The sequence below is a fragment of the Phallusia mammillata genome, chromosome 2 (assembly GCF_965637545.1).
Source record: "Phallusia mammillata chromosome 2, kaPhaMamm4.hap1.1, whole genome shotgun sequence".
In the NCBI taxonomy this organism is placed as follows: Eukaryota; Metazoa; Chordata; class Ascidiacea; order Phlebobranchia; family Ascidiidae; genus Phallusia; species Phallusia mammillata.
Window position 1 is genome coordinate 24,168,202 of NC_137253.1, and position 20,756 is coordinate 24,188,957.

A 20,756-nucleotide genomic window follows, 5' to 3' on the forward strand; every position below is an offset into this window, starting at 1 on the left:
CAAATAACAACTCGACTGCAATCCTCACTATTTGATGCTTTAGCTATACCTGATTATTACGGGAATGTATATATGTGGTCGCGGGTTGACAAAGCCTGAGCTGACCGTGTAGAGCAGACCAAAGGCTATTGTTCAAAACCTACACTTGGTCGCCATCAGCACAAAATTCCAATTGTACTTTAATTGTACGTATACTTGATTCACTGAACAACAATTAGGCTAAGTCAAGCGTTCAATAAAAATATGACTCAAAATGATTGAGCGTTTGCATAGATAACAATACATCAACGGAAAACATGGGCAAAATGTGCAAACAACCATAAAGATTCAAACACATACAAGCATATATGCTTGGACAATATATTGTCCTAAAAATATGGTGGAAATACAAAAAGCCCATCCTTCAACATAAATTATGGTAAAGCAGGAGAACTGGACCTAAATGAAAATGGTTTAATCGCATGTGCTTTTTGTTCCGTCGCATTTTAATTCATCGGCATCATTTTGTTTGGAAATGATCTTCTTCCACAAAGCCTTACTGGATTGAAGAAAATTGTCTGAAAACGATATTGTCTTGTTGATAACAGCGACGTTTGGATAAGTCGGCCAACTTTCAACATCATCGGTTGCAGGATTTCTAAAAACGTACAAACAAACAGATAACGTGAGGTAGCAAAAAAGTACGAAGTAGCCTAAAGCTTAGTTTAGAAGTTTGCTGGATGCTGTAAAAAATTCGTACATATAGGCTACTGTATAAGACATGACATTAGTCTACCTACCCAGTTTTTGCAAATGTTGCCAAAACTTTCATCAACTTCCGGCTTAGATGGGTTTCCTCTTCAGTAAAGGTCATCCCTTTCTTATCCAAGCCAGGCAAGAAAGGAAAGCCGAAAAGGAATACAACGCCATCGGTGTGGTCCGCTCGTTCGAAGTTAAAAGGTCTTGGGAACAAGTCGGTGTTTTTGTAGAAGCTCGGACGCGGTGCAAACTTGTACATGTAAACTTTCACATCCGAATCTGGATCCACAAAATGTTAAGTACATAAAATATAAAGTACATATCCAGTTATATACAGCTGTACCAAAGTTACTAAACGCGAATTACATTTCATAAGCACATTCTTTACTACAGGTTCAAGTGCAGTTATGACAAATGCTTGACTCTGACCTAAATATTTCGATGACAGACGTTCATAAAATAAAGTTACATCTTTCTAGTGAACTAATTTCTTATTTTAAACTCAAAACTAACATTGAACGAAACCAATACAATACTCGATTTTACAACATTCAGTTACCAGTGTATTTTGAAGCAATGTGGTCGGATGGAAAATTGAACCATGAATCGGAATAGTAGTCGGCAACACCCTTCATGATACCTTTACTGGACTTTGAATTTCCCAGGTACTCGTCAAATACAGACTGCATGATATCAGATTGACTCTCAATGGAATAGTATTTGCCTAAGTCAACTCTGATCAGCCGCTTCCCCTCATCAAGAGTTATTTTTCCTGCACGGGACAATTTGCATAAGCGATAAACATATCCATGCAAATTATACGAATAAGTGAATGCTACGAACTATAGTTCGTTAAAATCTTTTAAACGCAGTACTTAAACCAGAAATGGACAAACCGGCGCGCGAAGCATTTTATTCCGATTTGTAAGAAGTGCATGTAAATGCTTTTACCCAATTATTTTTTTAACCGTTTTGCTTGCTTTAACAATGTAACTTATATCACTCCAAATTCACTTCCAACTGTTAAGTATTACAAAACAACTACCACTGCCATAACTTTGCATGCAGTTGTTTCGTGTTGTAGTAAGCCAATCGAGTCAGCTTTATCTCAAAGTTATGCTGTATTACGAAAACCAGCAGGGTGTTGAGCATTCTTGTGCCATAAGGATTCTTAAGTTATTTTGCGTTTTGGCACCTGAAGGGTAAGTGGGAAATCTCTTTCTTGCCAATATGAAATCAAACTCGCCAGCCGCCCCTCCAATCAACATCGGTACTTTGCTAAAATCGCCCTGTGATATGAGTTCATCGGGACTCGACGGAAAAAGAAATCCATCCACTTCAGCTACAAACGTCTGCGAAATATAAGTGGAGGTTACCTAAAAACCGACACGAAAAATGCCGAGCAATTAACACGTTAAAGATTATCTTACTTCACTTCGTGATACATTGATCAGCTCGCTCGAAGTCAAGTGATTTCGTAGGCAGGTGGCAGTGAAGGAATTGTCGTGAAATAAGCATGTGGCACGTTCAGCGATTCTTTAAACACATTTTGTTAAAAAGAAAATGTTGAAATCAAACGCAAATAAATCGTGGAGGCAAGGTTGTATTAAAAGTTGAACTGACATTTAAAACATTATATTTTGCAGTAGCCTAATTTCAATTCATCTGACACAGACAAAAATGGCAAAGCATACTGCTAACGAAAATGTTAGCAACCTTTAGAAAAATAATAAACCTTACAAGCCGCCAAATACTTCATTTCAACCAAAACTACATAAACATATACTTTCTCCATAATCATGGTCCTTGCACGGTCTGTCTACATTTCTTGAGATCACAAAAAAACGAGGCAACACATGTACCTAGTTGCCGTGTCGACTTGCTGTGTTGCCCACATGGAAGGAAGGGTTGCTGCACCGCTCATGGTAATCACACGGTGAAACAGACCTCTGCTCAAGGGTGAAAGTGTATGTGCGCTTACCGCGAATGCTCCCGCCGAATTTCCAACTATTGTCACAAGATTTGGATTACCTCCGAAACGAGCAATGTTGTCCCTGTGAAATAAATAAAATTTTGCTATTACTTTGTTCAAATATTACTAATGTGGCTTTATATCGTTGAAACAGATTTACTCTGCCACATAATTTGGTAAACCGACACAAGAACTCACAACAGAAAAGTTTGCTAAATACCGATAGATGGCGTAAAGAGTGCGGTTAATTAATATAACAGTGAGATTGGTTTAGGGTTAGGAACTAAGTGTTTAGGTTTTAGGATTTTATTGCTATATTTATGAAAACCCCCCCAACCCTATAGTAGCCCTAACTGTCAGCGTTTTTACACGAATTGCATTTGAAATATTCGCTAATGCTCTTTGTGCCTCGTAACGGAATTTAGCACACTTGTCTGGTGTGAGTTCTTTTGCTGTTAGTAGATTTTCTACACAATTTGGCCTTAACTGTAATGCACTTACTTAAACATTGCACAAAAACAAATTGAAATAGTGAAAATGTTAGGATACCTGACCCAATGTAGGGCTTTAACTTGATCGTGTAGTCCTGTATTGCCGGGTGCCCATTTATCCTGTAGACTGAGGAAGCCAAATACACCGAGGCGGTAGTTGACAGTTACCAAAATCACATCCTCAAACGCTGACAACATCCACATTCTGTTGGAGGTTGCAGAAGTTTGCAATGACCCTCCGTGGATCCAAACTAACACCTTTAACGTAAACAAATCTCTTAAAAAATATTATAAGAAGTGCTGGTTTAACAATATTTATAAAACGAATAATGCGGGCCATCGAAAACATAACTGCGAAAGAGCAAGTATGCATGGTGAATACATTCAAATGCTGACCAGAGTTGTAAGTCGGGTAGAGTTTTTAGGGTCTGGTTCGGGTTCGGACCAGGCTTGTGTTGAGTTTCAACAAAACAGGTCCTATTCGGACCTGCCTTCACACTCGGGTTTGGCTTTGTGCCACAATTTCAGGCCCGGTTACAACTCTGATGCAGACATCATCTTTGCAAAGGTACATTATAATGTATCGTTTACCGGTAACTGCTTAGAAGGATTCAGTTTTTTCGGATGCTCGGGTGAAAACACATTAACCGTGAGACAATTTTCACGCATAGGTTGATCATCTTCGGAAACGAAACGCAACCATGAATCTTTTCGCAGCTTTGCAAACTTCTCTTTGTCCTAAATACCTCATGGTTATTTACTGTATATGTTGTTTAAAATCGTAAGTCATCGTGATAACTTTCATAACATATCGCGCAACGTGCAAGGTATTTGGAAGCATTCTCACACCTGTCGACAAAACGGTGCATTTTCGTTTGTTCCGTCAACTATACCATCCCATGTCCATGGACTATCAGGCGGAAAAAAGCGAAAGGAGTAATCGGGCGATCGGGCATATGGAATTCCGAAGAAAGAGTAAACAGATCGGTCGGACGAAATTGCTTTCCTGGTCGTTCCTCGCACTGAACCGTGTTTTGTGTTTACCACGATGTCTACAATGCAAATAACAGCAAGATAAGAAGTTGGCCAATCCGCTTTCAGCGAGCAATGGTTACCAATTTGTCGAAATGTGGCGACACCTTTCATCAACAAACGACGCATTTTATAACTAGTAGGTCCCTTTTATAACTATAGATGTGACCATATGATGGAAAGTATCTGTATTGTGTTTGAATTTTTTAAACGTTACAACCGATAAGAGGGTATATCAATCCAGAAACGTTGGGCTTACAGGGTGTTTCCAAAAGTATGTTTCCAGAATAAAGCGGCGTTTAAAGTTTGTGACCTTTGGTATACGCCATTGAGTAATGCACGGGTATTTGCATAATCCAGTCGCTTATGCGGATAAGACTAATCCCGGGTTCTGTTTTATGAGCACTGGATGTCTAAATGACAACGTTAACTTCGGAATAGTTTAAAGACACACTTACCTTCGCTGTCTGCTGAACAAGCCAGATGAAAGCCAAATATCAAAACAAACCACAAAATGTCTACGTGATAGTTCATCATAGTTCGCTAAAACTCCCCTACACAAGTTGCAAAAGCACAATCTTACTTGCGAGTCCTCTTTGCGGCGACCGTTACATTGTATAGTTTTTCTAACAAGACTAATTCCTCAATTCTGCCACCTGCTAAACTGAACTATATTCTGTGCTTCAAACCGGTGTCGCGTGTTTCTCGTTCAGTGCGTTTCTCGTTTTGCTTGCTTTTGGTTGACGGGTCGTCACGCATTACCGAACCGCACAAGACATGGTGCGTATGGCGTGGGTGGAATACAGCTTGCTTTTGGTATTTACAACGAGCGCATGTGTCGCCATACGCGTCATGCCTTCCGTCAGCCCCTGCCCTTTGTATTCTTGGGATGCATGCGACAGCTCCAACGTTTGCAGGTAAAAATGCAAACCCTGTACCTCAAAGGCTAAAAATCAGCAATTCAGCAGTACCCAAACTTTACCACTATTGCGCTGTAAGTTTGCTACCGGCAAATGTTAGCGAATGTACTGAACTTTGCCCCCGACCAAACAACGTCAGGCGATGAAATCTCTTCACTATTACTCATGGCAGTTTTACATGTCACCAACGGGTTGAACATTAACAGTCGCCGACACTACATTCAGCTCTATAGGTAACATTGAAACACTTGGCAACCGGTCACGTACTGTATAGTGTACACAATCAGCGAACTTACTGAAAGTAAGAAGGATGCTCCCGCAAGTCTTTTTAAAAGCTTGTACCAAATACTATGATAGAGTGTACGTCTGTTTCACTTCCCCCTACTAAAGCATCCGCATTAAACTGCTGCAAGCCTTCAGTAATACGAGCAGCATACAACATGATACTTAATGTAAATAAGCAATTGAAGTTACAAGAGACACATACCCCGGAAACAGCTGTTTTAATGTTTAAAATTTATTTAAACGACTGCTTATAGGATATTCTGAAACTAAAAACGATTTCCGTATCATGTTGCATGTCTACATACAGCAAATTGTTATCAGTTATTGCTTCCAATGACTATTCTCTAGCATGGTACACAAAAATGGTTTGGTTTGGCCCACAGTGCTTGAAATATTGCCTGACTGACAGAACAAACAGTTGTGTTCTATTTCTCCGGCGCCGACTGTTGACGAACAAACTTTTGCCTGGTCCGTGTAAGGGCGATCATAAGGTCGAAAAAGTGTTACGTGACGACGAAAGCACGATGCAAACCGATTATTTAGTACGCTACAGTACGCAACTGACACACCCAATGAATTGGGGCTATGGCCAACTTCGTATGAATAAAATGTGCTGACACAAAAGATGGTTCTCAACACTTATGGTCGTGTTTGGCCATGTGCCTAGCGATGGACAATAAAGATGCTCTTTGTCTTTTTTCTTGAGCATATTGGGCCGCATTTGTAACTTTAAAAATGTCTTATTCCACAGTGCTTATATATACGCGGTTCGATTTCGCGTGAAAACGAATTGATGTTAAACCTTACTGACTGATGTATTTATTGCTAACTTATAAGTATCACTGGTACGTTTCTTGCATTATCAAGCGGCGTTATTAAACGAATAAACTGATAATTGCATGTACATCTTTTTAATTTAATAAGACGTGACGAATAGCTGCAGTTCTGGCAAAATATAACAGGACTTTTTTGGCTCATTGTATTATTGGTGCTTTTTTCAAAAATTATATAATGCCACCGGATGGCGGTGTCGAGTTGCTGAGCGACTGATTTAAAGCATTTAAAAAAAAAACTTTAGAAATAATAAAAATTACAACCAGTACAGTATATGCAACGGCGATTGGGCTCCAAGTGCAGAGTTAATCATCAGAAGCAGATATTGCTTTTATCAGCATCAAAGAGGCTTGCAATGAGTAATTGTCCTCGTCATGCCAAGTGCGCCACTGGATTCCCTGACACACGTCGTGTTCACAATCCTCCATCTCTTCTCGCGTGTAATATCGACCGTTGAGATTGGCATCTGCGCATGCGCGAAACCACCAACCGCCGTTTTGAATCTCGGCACAGTTGTTGAAAGCTGTTGAAACAACAAAAATACACATTTGACAGAAAAAGTGCAGAACTAAGAAAGCGATGTTCGATATAACATGGTTTTTCTTGCGACTGCTTTTCTTGCTGTGATGACCACAATAAAGCATGCATGTGGTTATTTATGTTTAAAACAGTGGTTCCCAAAGTTTTTTGGCAAAACCTATAACCTATTTTTGAAAATCAATTTTGTGGTTTCCCGCAAACCCATGGATAAGCACAGTATGGTTATTATTTTAGATACAGATTTTCGAAAAATTTTGGAAATGTTTGGTGAAAAAACGCACATACTTGATTCGTTTTTTACCAAACATTACCATTTAGTCCCAACTTTAAAGCAATGTCTTATGAGCCAGATAACACTTGACAGTGGGCAGACAAATAACGTATGATGCCACGTTACACAGGTTACCATGAAATTACTGTCATACGGAACAGTTTAAGCCGTGGGAAATATAAAACGCCAAAAAACAAAGTGAAAAACTTTACGCTCGTGTTACCAAAAAGGCGACCTAACATAATTCTCGGGCGACCCAACTTTGGACCATGACCCATAGTTTGGGATACACTTGTCTATAACTCAGAAAACAATACATATTGTTTCTGTGCGATTCGATATAACAAAAGCTTCACACACTCCAACCGGGTAATGGTCGGAAATTCGCTGATGTTCTAATAGCTACATAGGTACACACAAAAATATTAAGATAAATCTATGATGAAAAATTCTTTCAGCTTAACATGTCAAATTGATTGAAAGGGTAATGTCCTTTGGTGTCAGTGGACTACCCATTAAGTTTCCCGAAATAAAACGACGCCAACCTTGTCCTTGGTAAAGACATGGGCTGCACTGGTCATTATCGAAATCGCGGGTTGTGAAACGGGCTAAATAAAGATTTCTTGATCCGTTATCGTCCGTTCCTCTCAGACCGTCACCAGCCGTGCCCGCGTATGCTCCAATCCTATAGAACAAAAGACAAATATTGGTTCAATGGACCAATACTTGAGAATATGCGGACTGAAACTAATATAAAAGCTTGAATTTGTTTAAAGTTATTTGCTTTGTACTTGGCTTTATATTGATGTTTGAAGTTTTTTGTTTTGTTCAAGAGTGGCAAATTTTTCAACAATCCAAAGAAGTTGACTGCATTGCAATGTATTACACTTTACTGAGTTTTTTAATTAACTACTTTCCGATCGTATCTAATGTTCGAAAGTTCGGTTTTGGTTAAGTTTTGCAACTATACCCTGATTTAGTACTGGTCATAAAAAATGTTGAAAACGTAAACAAAACGCCAACTAGGATTATTTTACACAAAACTTAATATGTAACTTACAACAAATTAAAAACAAGCCAACCTTAAACTGTAGTAATCCCGCGAGCTGCTAAGCTTAAACCCGGAATATTCGGCATAGGCCCGTTGGTCCTCCCAATCCAACATGGCGATGTGAAGACGGTAAGTGTTCTGAGCTGTAAGCTGGTGAATTTTCTCGTTGCCAAGCCAGAATTCAGACTCTAAGTCTCCAAATCCTTAATTAAAATCACTGGTTAGGTGGTTAGGTGTATAACCGTGGACCTAATAACTTTTCGGTCGGTGGTTGTTTTTGTTAGTTTTCAGAGTAGTTAAATATATTTTAAACGAACAAAAACTAAAAATATAATTCACTATGATGAAAACTTTAAATATTGCAAAATATGTTCCAGCGAATAAAATAACTGTAAAAATACGTTTTTGATTGTGCCAAATTATTATTTTTTTGATGAAACAAAAATGTAATTAATTGCGCACGTCGTCCGGCATTTTGAGAAAACTCTCTCCAATTTAACAAAGTACGAGGAAATGTGCTCTGACCTGATACGTAATCATCCCAATCTCGGTCAAAGTTCTCGCTTCCGTCGCGTCGACGTTGAATCATCGCCCAACCACCTCCGTAGTACTCCTGCTCGCAATAAACGTCAAACGACTCTCGCGAGTGGAAAGGACGGACTGTGTAAATCCCCGACACGCGAAATCCCATCTGGTAAAGTTCCTGACAATCTGCACAAATGTTTGGGATTTTAGGCACCTAAACTGACCAGACCGTATTTAATGATAAATAAATACAAAACGGTCTAAGCAAGCAATTTCCCCGGTAATTTTCTGCAGTTTAACGGTTTTATGTTTCATTTGTTGTGTTATAATTACTTTTATACAGCTTTGTTTTATCCTGTGTTTTTTAGGAACTAACGATGTCACTTAGACGAAGTACAGGCTATATATATATATAGGCTATATATATATATATATACCACGTCAATTTATTGACTGATTTTGTTAGTTTACGTTAGCCGCTTTGATATCGATTTGTAACAATTGATGTCGAAGAATATTTTTGTATCTAAAACCTCCTTAGAAGTAAATGATTCGAACCCTGCACCAAATTAGTGATCTGAGCTAATGTGTAACTATATATTAACGCTACAAACATATGAATAGTAGGGTGTTTTAAATAGGTTTTCTGAAAATCTTTTTCGTTTATACTTTGCGACTTGTGTAAGTAGCTGGAAACTTTTCCTAATCCCAACACGGCTACCAGCTCATGCTGATTTAACGCCCGAAATCGCGTTATTTTTCTAACGAGGTTTAATTTTCGATTTATCGAGCAGGATGCAGGCGTTGCTTACGTGTGTCGGTTCACAAACTACGTCAGAGCAGCATGTATTGAAACATCATCTTACATTTAAAACAGGTGAAATGATCAGAACCTGAAGGTTGATAGGTGAAGGGTCAACAAATGTGAGCATTTATTTTAAAGTGTCATTTTGGGCCCATATCGACTAAATTACGACTCGAAGCCACTAAGCTTATCAAATTACTAAACTGGTGCTTAAACCAAAAATGTTACCCCGTAAAGTTTTTGTGGATTTGTTCGTTACCTGAAACTGTTCAAAAACACTGTTGCCTTTGTTGCCCATATAAGCTGCAGACCATAATAGAGTCAAAATTTTATCAATTCACATTCTTGTTCATTAGGCCACAGTTTGGAAGTTTGTTAAAACAGGCTGCGCTGTAATATTTGGGGTTGGTGGTGCGTAAATGTTGCAATGTCAATTAACATTATTCGCGGGTCACAGTAACCGCAAACATCGGAAGAAAATTGATCGACATTGAAACCAGTTGGGTGGAGCTTGAAATAAATCAATGGACGAACGTATTTCGAATGTACAGCTTTTCAATTTGTTGCAAAAAATAATCTCACTTTGATGTCAACTTCGATTGTAAATTATCACCATTATACATTATCGGGATATATTTAAACGACTGTGTTGTCAAAAATAGTCATGTAAAGGTTATTTCAGTTTTAATTGATATTACGGTGGCATGATTTTAACCTAAAAAAGTTGACGAGTCAGAAAAGTTGGCACTAATCATGTGAGTGCTAAAACAGGTCACACACTCTGCTGTGTTGTGGCAGTTATGTATGGTTTTGCCCGAACACCCTTCATTAAAAAGTAATCTTTTTAATTCCGAGTTGCGAGGTTGTTTCCCCTAAACCGAGGATGTCCAACACGTAAGCGTACATCCTACGAATTGAAACAACCGTTATGCTGGCATCAAATCTCGATGTTCGATCGTCAGTGGTGATATATGTGATGGACAACGACGGTAAAGACAATCGGCCTAATCCCTGTATGAGAAGCCCAACATAAATCAGTTTGCGAGTTCCAAAGCGAAGCTGGGCAACCTCGGGTCAACAGGTGTTTACCCAAAGGCACAGTTGCCATGTTGTGCAGAGGGCCCGTAGTTGACACTTCGAGTAAGTTTTATGAAGGCTGGCATAGTTTTATGAGGGCACCGGGTCCGACAATACTGAAAGTTTGTTGTCGTTCGGCCGCAGAATCGCGATGTATTCCGAAGCGAGTTATATTATAGGCCACTGTGCTAAAAGCCTCTAATACCAGGTGGAGTTGACGTCGAAGATTAAATCGTGTATTGACGTGCATCCGTGTTAATGGAATTTGCTTTATCGCCAAGGGTATTTATTACATGCAGGCGTCACGTTCACAGCCAAACGTGAACTAAAAATTTTTCCAGCCTGGCCGTTTTTTTAGACCTTGCTATAGGTGCGGAAAAAAGTCAGTGAAAAATCTGGAAGGAAAAAGCTTTGACTTGTCGACACAGGTTTTCGTTGTACTGCAGTAATCTGGGTTGGAGAAAAGTCTTTGTATTGACGTCAATAATTCGCATGCAGTAGCATTTTGGTTTGGCGAAAATTGAGTTTGAGGTAAGACGATACGAAATTACAGGTGAGATTGTAAACGATTGAAACCGGTTAATTAAGTGTAACAAGATGAACTTGCGTTACAGAAAGGTTTGTTGTGCTACAATGCGCGGTCCTGCCCGCGGTCATGGTTTGCACAACATTGGATCAGAGGGATTACCGCGTGTCTAAGCTAATGGCATTTAGCGCGTACAGAAAACGGTCAGCGAAAAAAAAACAGGAATTCGCATCCAGTATAGAGATCAATAAATTTAAACGATTATAAGGCGCTACTGCTTCAGGCAATACTGCGCATGCGAAATCTTACACGATTTTTAAAAGGATGTCAGTATCAGGAGATGTATTACAAGGTGTACAAGCATTTAAAAAAATTACGGTTTTGTCTCAGACTATAGAAATTTGCATTGCAGAGTATCAAACAGTAAAGACGGATTACAAGGACTGGTTTAAGTAAGTTAGATATTTGGTAAGTTGTACTAAAAATTTTGAGACAAAAATAACTAAGTTGTTGCGGTAGAAATTATAATTTGTCAGTAAACTTGTAGGCAGGTATTTGGAATTCGTCGCTAAAATTCCGTGCTCTGGTCCTGTAATGTACATCGATTGCCAAGGTCGAGCGTTTGACAGCCGGTTTCCGAGGTTGAAACAGATCGAGACGGGCCACTTGCCCACGGCCGATCCGTTACACCTATGAAGAAACGCATTGTGCCAAGGCAGCAGTGCGCGATACCGGCGAAAAACAAATGGCAGCGTTCAGGCAAGCATGCGAATTTTCGCCGAAAGCTCTGTGGCTGCCGACAATTAAAGGATAATGTCGAGATGATCGGTTTACGATCGGTACTGGGGCGAATCAATGAGTGCGCCATCGGCAAGTGGTGGCCTGAAACATATCGACATCTGTCACCTATGCAATATTGGTGATATTGAACCGTGGGTCATGTCATGCAGGGCAATATAACACGGGGAGAATTTCATGTCAGGTACGGTGGAAATCAATCACCTTCCTAACAAAACCGAGGGTAATTTTAGAAACCAGCTTGGCATTAGGTGAAAGTAATTATCTCACAAGGCCTAAAAACATTTCTATTGTTAGTAACTGCTCCAAATATGGACCAAACGAAAGGATGTTGTTGTATATTCTGACCAGCTGGAGGAAGTTATGGATTTAGCTTTCTCTCTCGTTTTTTGTTTGCTGTGCTGCATTGTTTGTTCGTGGAATTTTTTTGACATCATCACTACGTCAAATAGCCAAAGGCGTGTGGTTTGATATTACGTTTGTTGGCTCTGAACAAATTTGACAAACAGAATTTTTGCGACGAATACATTGTTGCGAGTCGACCGCTTAAACGAGTCTCACAATATCACAGGTGTAAGGGCAAGATTTGGTTTTGTTTGGCGTTTCCCAAATATAGTTTTAAAAACAAGCTTGTGTGCGCTGAAAACCGACAATTCTTGTCAACGTAATGACTCACGGTAATGATAAGTGTTGCGGAACCTGTACCAATAACAAAAGCATAAAAACAAGCCGGTATTCAAAAGCCGTTTGCGTTAACAACAACTCTCGAAAGGCCGTATTTGGTTAATAAGACATTGAGATGTAACTTTTTTTGTACTTAATCATCAGTTGCAACGACACCCGCAGTTTATCAAATCACAGATTTAAGTAAGTTGTTTTTACTACGTTTCGTGTTTAACTACATAAGACCGACACTTTACATTTGGCAGACGTTTTTAGATGCGTCTGGTGTCACTATATTGTCCCGAACACTTAATGCATAGTTTAAAAGGCTTAAAATGACCAGAAAACACTTATCCAAGACTAATAATTTTGTGTTTTTGCAGTTTATGTACACTTTGGAATTTGTCGTTGAAAACTAAAAACAATTATGAACATTTTACAAACAATCCGACACAAACTTTAATTTCGTCGAAAGTGGGAGGTTTAAACTTGGAAGACTTTCGTTAAAGCATTTTGTGAAAAATAACAAGGCACAAATCGCCAAATAACAGGGCACAAATACACAAACAGGTGTTTGTAAACAGTAAATCAGTGTTCAGATAGGAACTGTGGCTTCTTCGCCGTTTACCGACAGGCATGCGAAATAGCATGGTGACTCCCACTTAAAGTTACCGTGTGCTGTTGAATTAATTGGCACGAAGAGTCGTTGGCATTTTAGCACGATGTACATGCGCATAGTTTTGCCTTCAAATCGCAGGTTGTCTGCTTGGACTCGAATTAATTTCCTCGGTCGATTTGAGCGTTTTGCTCTACTTGTTGCGCAACATACCACTCAGTAAATGACAAGCAACGTTGTGAGCTATGCTTTGTGATTTTGCTAAAAGTGAAATGGAGTCGCGTTTAAAACAAGCGATCTTAGACTGTTTGTGCTTCTGTCAATGGCATCAGATTAAGTAATTTGTTTAAAGGGCAAATCCAATTGTCCAGTAACCAATGCAGTTTATCTTTAAGGAAATGGCACCTCCGCATGGTTATTGATTTTCATGATGGAAAGCGGGCGCTGCAAAAAAGCCACATTGCTGCAAAAGCGAAATAAACAGCCTTGTAGAAACGTTCACTTTTTTCGCACAATCGATTTTCGCAGCGAAACAGGCGTCGCCAAGCCAGAGCAAAACAAGCCGCGCTTAAGGGGCCCATAGGGCTTTGGCACCGTTTCGCCTTAGCCACGACAGGGTCTGTTTATTCTTTTTGAAGGAAAGTGCCACCGTAAAGGCTTGTGAGCTCCGGTAATGCGACGCCAAACATCATGAAGGGATGTCACGGTGCGAATCTGCTTCCGCATGAGTCCGACCATCAACAACAATCAGCAATATGACGCGGGGTGCGAGCAACCCAATCGAAAAGGCGAGGACAAACGCGCGGCTGATGTCATGTTTTCCGCCCGCAATCCACCATCAGCCAACGCTTGGCGATAACAACAACAAACCAAACCGGGCGTCGGTGTAGAAAAAGTGAGACTGGGGGAAAAAGTGTGATTCGTCATGCAAGGCACGGTATAGAGATATTCAATGGCAGGATTGAAGTAAACAATGCGTTTTTTGTGCATACCAGCCTTACGACAGCGGTAGCAATTTCGATCTTTAGCGGAACTGAGCCAAGTTGATGTTTCTATTTACTGTCAGCTCTTTCTCCCATTAGCGTTGGACTCGTCCGCGCTTGAGAGCAGGCTCGTTACGCGGCCTTCTTAGAAGCTCCAGCGTTGGCCGCAGGCATACTAATCGCAAGAGCCCACACCTTGATTAAGAGTGTGCTTCAGCTTCAATTAGCCATATGCAATAGTCGAAGTTAGCTGATGACTGGCAACAAGAATGTCGCGACTATGTTCAATGTATTGAGACGAGCAACCATAACTGTCAGCTTGTTGTTTGCACGCAGTCTGTTTGTGCAACAGAGGTTACATGAGGTTCGATGTTTTTTTCACAAACCATATTTTAATAACAATTGTTTATGTGTGAAAATATAAAACTGAAGTGTAGTGTAAAGTAACGATGAGGGCTTGTGGCTTATTCCTAACAATGAAAGCAGGAATGGATTTAACACGATTTGTTTCGGTCGGATCATGTTGATTCAGCGGGCAAAACTTGAACCTTTTACAGCTCACGCTGAGCGCAGGAAAATTAATATGCATATACTGTTGTTTTGCAGAGAAATATAGGCAAAAAGGAGTTGTAACGATAAGCGGCTATTCTGATTAATGCCCGCTTTGGTTTAACCAACATTTGCTGCAAATTGAAGTGCAGGGCCCAGCAACTATGAACGCGACAGACGGGGTTACGACTTTCGCAAGATTGCTGGTGTATCAAGTGCCGTTTTGTAGCCCCTTCGCTTGCACTAACTCTGATAACGCTACAGCAGCAAATGACGGCAATGTGGTTTTGTGGGATTGCCTGCCCACCGTCTGTCGAAGGCGGATTGAGGGCTTTGTTGCCTTGCTGTTAATTCTCACCATCTTGACTACGGTTTTCAACGCGGTGGTGCTAGCGGCCAACTCTTTGCCAAGCACAAGACGCTTGGTTCGCAGAAATCCCACAATGGAGAACTACGCGATTTACGTGATGTCGATGGCCCTGGCCGATCTACTTGTCGGAGCGGTCGTTCTGCCGACAGTTCTTGGATTTTTTTACATGGAACTAAAGGTTGCACGAAGCACCGCTCCTATGAACACGAACACTTCCGCTACTGAGGTGCTTACTTCTCCCGTTGACGACTCCCGGAAAAGTCCACGCACCGGTGGTGTGTCATACAACGTCGGAAGCGCAAACTATTTGTTAAGTAGCCGCGGTAACATGGAGACTATGATGAATTCGGTTGGCGTCGTTGCGCACCTTGCCATTTTCGTTTCAATGTACACCCTCGCGGCAGCCAGTGCCGATCGCTTTTACACTTCCACCAAACCTGTCAGCAACCGATCGATCATTTTATCAGGGTGAGTACTTTATCGGCACAATCAAAACGAAATTAAAAGCGCACGCTGTGATCAATGGCAAATATTAATAACTTGGTGAATCCCGCTGCATGCCGTTGACAGATTTACAAATGATAAACAATCGGTATTGTTATGCGCAGGTCATTCCGTCGCAAGAGCAGGTTCTCTTCTTCGGACGGGGATTCATCAAATTGCATCAACTTAAAACGTTCAACATGTGCAGTGGTGGTGATCTGGGCCTGTGGAGTCCTGTTTTCGATGATCCCTCTGGTTCTTTTCTCGCAGTTTCAATACCGGTCCATCGGTCACGTATACGTTGCGCTCGTATCAACGGGAAGTGACGACACTCGGATGCTTTACTGGTAGGTACTTTCAATTAAAGCTCCTCAGCTTTTTCGCGTCCCGACAAGGCGGTATTTAACTTGCAATTACGCCCACAGGTACCTCATCGCTTTGGCACTGCCGCTGCTCATCACCTGGCTCTTCAGCTTTCTTATTTGTGTGACTCTTTGGCGCCGCAAACGACGACTGAAGAGATCCTACTCGTCAAAGGGAAACAGCATAAGTCGTGGATCATCACGTAAGGGAAACAGGAGGGAACAATTCCAAAGGCAAACAAGCCACATGAGCGTCACGGAAAGTCACGTGACGCCAAGTGCGTTTGACAGAATGCTGAGCAACGAGAGCGACGCTGTTGTACCGGATTCCGCTAAAGACCCGGATTCTTCTGAAGACGTTTTTGACGACGTTAAAACACCGCCATCGACTTTGCTCGTAAAAAAGGCCGTGCTTAGACATTCAACCCCTGCCGGAAGGCCCAGGATAAGAAGGCCTTCAAGCATAGACTTGGGCTTGATCAAGCAGCTTGCTCAGAAGGAAGAGGAGTGCGGCCATAAGCGCGCCTATTCACAGCCCACTGGCGACACACAGTTACCTTTTACTAAGCTCGACGACAGCTTTGTAGCCAAACGACTGCTCTGTCGGCGAAGCTGGGGAGGTTGTCCGGAAGAAGGCATAACAAAATCGTCAATCGACGTGAGCAACCGATTACCTCAAAGTCCGACTACGCCCATATCTCCATCGCCGAGTTTTCAAGCTTCGCCAGGCACACAAGCGTCTACGCCCAACCTGAGTGTAAAAAACTTGGACCGAAGGACGGAAGGGCCGCGAAACCCCAGAACGCCGACGAGATTACGGCGAAAATCGTCTGTGTTCCGCGCGAGAGAATTGTTGCGTTCCAAGTCACTGGAATCGAACATTGTAAAGACTCTCCTTGCAGTGGTTGTGGCTATATCGGTTGCAGTGATACCGTTGCTAGTCGTCATAGCAAAAATTGCCTATGAAGGAGCCTCAAACATTAGCCAAACAAACAACTACATAAGCGCGATCGTTATTGCGATGACTTTACTTTTTTCGAACAGTTTATGGAATTGTCTTATTTATGGCGCACGAATGCCGTACTTTCGCCGTTCAATTGTTCGCATGTTCCACAAATCACTGCGCCGCATAAAGGCCACGTACTGTTGCAGACAACTGAAAACCGCCCGACGTACACTTCGACGAAAGTTCAGGTCGACCTCCAGCGCATGCCAGTATCGTCCCAATGACGTACTACAGCAGCATAGAAACCGCAGCGAATTTGCTAGTGACGTATTTAGTGTGGCGAAATCGCCCAGTGGGTCGGGGGAAAATAACGGTAACTACGTAATGAAACCTCGATAGTCCATGAAATCCTCACAAGGTGTTACTGTTTTTATTTAACTGGCAGCATGTCAAACACTGCCACGAAATTCAGACTGGTTGTGTACCAGCAGTTCTGTCGTGATTAGCAAAGTTCCAGAAACTTCGCCTTCTTTTGTCCATTCCACGATACATCGCAGATGTTCCATGTGTTTTTTGTTTCGTCGTCATGTTACCTGTGCGTCTATTTTTTGTATTGCAAAGCGTATTCCTCTGTTTTAGGCCCGTGAAATTATTTGACGCTGTGTTTCGTTCTACACCATGTCGCACCCTTTCCGTTTTCTTTGCGGCGTTTTGTTGCCACAATAAAACCTATTTCCACTTTCATGTTAGTTATTCAGCTGCGTGATTTGTATCATTTAGTTCCTATTCCTAATTTAACGACATGGTTATGGCTTGCGTGGGTAAGGTATTAAGTAGGTTTAACTATAGACTTACCAGTAGGTGGAGTGTCAGGCTGCGGGTGTGAGGTAGGAAGGAGGTCCGGGAAATTTTGCTCGTCAATCACAAGTTGGGCCCATTGCTCCAACCTCTCAATACGCCCCATTGCTCGGTTCGAACTGGCTTGAATGTTGGACACACTTTCGTGGATTGGACCGAGTTGTAGCTGATCAGTTTGTCCACTGTCACGTGATTGTGCGTTCTCGATAATCGTGTTATTTAATTGGGCAAGGCGATTTTCAAGGTCAAACACTCGCTGGCCAAGTTCCCGATGCTAAAAAGATACAAAACAGAAATGATAGCTGGTGTTTCTGCTGTTGGATGTTGATAGGGGAACTACGTGCTCATTTGTTTACGCCGGGAATGGCTTATATGACAATTAGTCCCGTCATTATTCATTCTTTCCGTTCATCGATTTGTTTGTTTTGATACGCGAAATGCGGTCTAGTGCAGTCGGCATAATCGCATGAGCCACAAAGAAATGTGATTTATTCTTACAACGCTGCCAACATTCGTTTACCTTTACCACATTGCTTCGATTTGCCACTACTAAATCGTACACAAACAATGTAATGAAGATTTATAGACCCATACCTTGAGGTCCAATGCTTGGTTGTGAAGAAGTAGTTCGTTATTCTGTGAGCCGAGAATGATGTTTTGCTCCCGAATTACTTTCGCCAGATTATCTGCAAACTAAAAAAAGTACAGTAATTTAATTTCGTTTGGTAGCTGCGCCTGGCTTTCTGATTTAGTTATACGCTTTACAAATGTAGCAAAGCATGCACTACAATATTACACATTCCAAAATTTTGTTGTTTTTGTAGGCCTTGATTTTTTTTAAACGTTATACGCGCATGTTTTTTTATTTCCTTTAAAACGTTTTTTAAACATGCTTTATAACCATTTAGTCCTAATCTATTCACCAACAAACTAAAAAAGTCTCCCACAAAGACATTTTTTTTGCAATTCGAGTTTAAATCCAAGTGTTGTGTTCTAAACGAATTACAGTTCTCTGAGACATGACAACGGTTCCTGTACTTTAAGTCGGCCTACAATACGTCCTCTTTTTGGAGGACATGTCCTCCTTTTTAATAAAAACCAAGTTGTCCTCCGAGGACTAGAAAAAGTACCCAAATGTCCTCCTTTTTGGTTTATCAAATACATATGTGACAATTATGCCTTTGAAAGCAGCCAAATATTAATCTTCAGCTTATTTTTTAAAGAATTTTTTGAAAAAAAACAAGGTTATTTTAGTGTGGTGATGTGATAAACGTTAAACTTTATCCGAATTATAATTCAATACCGTCTAATTTCTAAGGCTTTTATTTTTTGGGGGCCCTGAAGTATTCTTTCATGTTCTTTTCAACAATGTGTCCTCCTTTTTTGGGAAGGAAATATGGTAGCCCTAGCTTTAAGGAAACTCGCTTTAAACGCTTCTGCCAGTCAATTTTAAAACACAAAATACCTTTGTCTTCTTTTTCAAGGAAGTATTTTGGCGCTTCAAAGTGATAATCGTCGCATTTAGTGCGCGGATCGCATCTTCAGTGAAGGGGTTGGTTTGGTTGCTTACAACTGAAACAGGTGCAAGCCGCGAAACCGCTTCAGGAATCGATCGAATCATTTCCTCAACCTGAAATACACGGTTGAAGTGAAATATCACAGCGCAACCTTTCCAGCGCTTCATATGTTTAAATGCTAGATAATTAATCAGGAAACCCCATATCACACATTTATTATATACACTCGGTCTACAAAACTGCAAACTGACCTTTTATCACAGACCAAACGAATGGGGTTTGGTGGTTTACCTTAATTGTGGAACAACAGCCACTAGAAAAGCGCCGCAACAAAGATCAAGCGGTGCTAAAGGTATTTAAACGCACAAATGTTACACAACCTGTGTGGATATGGTACTGATGGCTGCTTGTTCTTCAACCAATATTCCTTTCAATTCGCCGATCGCTGCATCTGCGTCATCCTGCAGTTGACTATGCACGTCTTCGCGCAGTTCAGCGAGGAATCTATTCAGTCTTTCTGTGTTGTTTGCGTCCAGAGCCAAACTTGAAGAATTGTCTTGTACGATTCTTTCCACAGCTGAAATCTTGTCTGAAAACAAATAACAGAGCAATGAAGCTAAGCAAGGGCACTAAAAACTAAAAATATAAAGCAACCGAGAAATAGCAGAAGCTTATACCATAACCAGTGATTCTTAATAACCTTTGCGCTTATCTTTTAATCGTCCGTAATGAGCTATCCTAAAGCTCCTTCTCACTTTTCCACAAAACAATTGAGAAAAATAAACCGAAGTGTAGTAGTGAACATAATACAAGTAAATTTGACAAATTTTTACAAACTGAGGTTTTATCCCAGGTGGAAAATTATCCCCTTGTCATGCTTGAGATATCAACGAACTTGTTTTGTTTCACACTTGCATTACTTTCGTACTCCCGGGATTTATCTATGTGTTATGACACGAAAGGTAACACTTTCAAGGAAAATTTCAAGTATGATTTTTATTGATGATCCAGGTTTGAACATCCTGAACGAATCGCTAGAAACCCATGCATAAATTAGGATAAACCGTAGATTAATCATCCTAAATATTGACGTTTCATGGCTGTACTAGCTCACATCAACAAAAAGTAGATATTTGGTCATTTTACCATTTATTATACGACGGCAACGGCTTTTCTGTAAACTACATACAGTATAAGTCATCAGTGAAACACATTAATTGCGAAACATTCAATGGTCGTACTCAATCGGTGTAAGCAATGGCGAAAACAGCTTCAGTAATTGAACATGGAATGAAACGGTTTTCTAAACAAGTAAACAAAACACATTAAACTGCGCTAACGCATAAGAAATGCCAATCACCCACTCACCAACTATTTTGCCTTCGGGTCAAAAAGTGCGGCACACGTTGTTGTACCAGTCACATGTGTATAAATCAAATATTTTTTCGTCATAAGTAGGAATAAAACACTTACCCGCAATTACAGGAAACACTGCTTTCTTGCAGAAGGTCAGTCGACACAACAACACTTAATTTGAGCCATAT

The 20,756-nt window shown here is 40.8% G+C and overlaps 3 protein-coding genes across 3 annotated transcripts; 1 reads left to right on the forward strand and 2 right to left on the reverse strand.

Annotated features, from left to right (window-relative positions):
- Window positions 1-161: 161 nt before the first annotated feature.
- LOC145215197 (fatty acyl-CoA hydrolase precursor, medium chain-like) lies at window positions 162-5,443 on the reverse strand. The gene is made up of 10 exons (XM_080083863.1): window positions 4,692-5,443; window positions 4,051-4,253; window positions 3,793-3,939; window positions 3,260-3,459; window positions 2,601-2,792; window positions 2,169-2,274; window positions 1,934-2,090; window positions 1,298-1,510; window positions 780-1,017; window positions 162-637 (listed from the first exon to the last, which is right to left on the reverse strand). Exons 1-10 carry the CDS (start codon window positions 4,768-4,770, stop codon window positions 454-456), a joined length of 1,719 nt encoding a protein of 572 aa, XP_079939989.1. The 5' UTR covers window positions 4,771-5,443; the 3' UTR covers window positions 162-453.
- Window positions 5,444-6,577: 1,134 nt separating this feature from the next.
- LOC145213190 (fibrinogen-like protein 1) lies at window positions 6,578-8,825 on the reverse strand. Its single transcript, XM_080081421.1, has 4 exons — window positions 8,660-8,825; window positions 8,166-8,337; window positions 7,629-7,768; window positions 6,578-6,795 (listed from the first exon to the last, which is right to left on the reverse strand). Exons 1-4 carry the CDS (start codon window positions 8,823-8,825, stop codon window positions 6,578-6,580), a joined length of 696 nt encoding a protein of 231 aa, XP_079937547.1.
- A 2,489-nt stretch (window positions 8,826-11,314) lies between these two features.
- On the forward strand, window positions 11,315-17,586 carry LOC145215196 (uncharacterized). The gene is made up of 3 exons (XM_080083862.1): window positions 11,315-15,514; window positions 15,655-15,876; window positions 15,955-17,586. Exons 1-3 carry the CDS (start codon window positions 14,841-14,843, stop codon window positions 17,234-17,236), a joined length of 2,178 nt encoding a protein of 725 aa, XP_079939988.1. The 5' UTR covers window positions 11,315-14,840; the 3' UTR covers window positions 17,237-17,586.
- The last annotated feature ends 3,170 nt before the right edge of the window (window positions 17,587-20,756 follow it).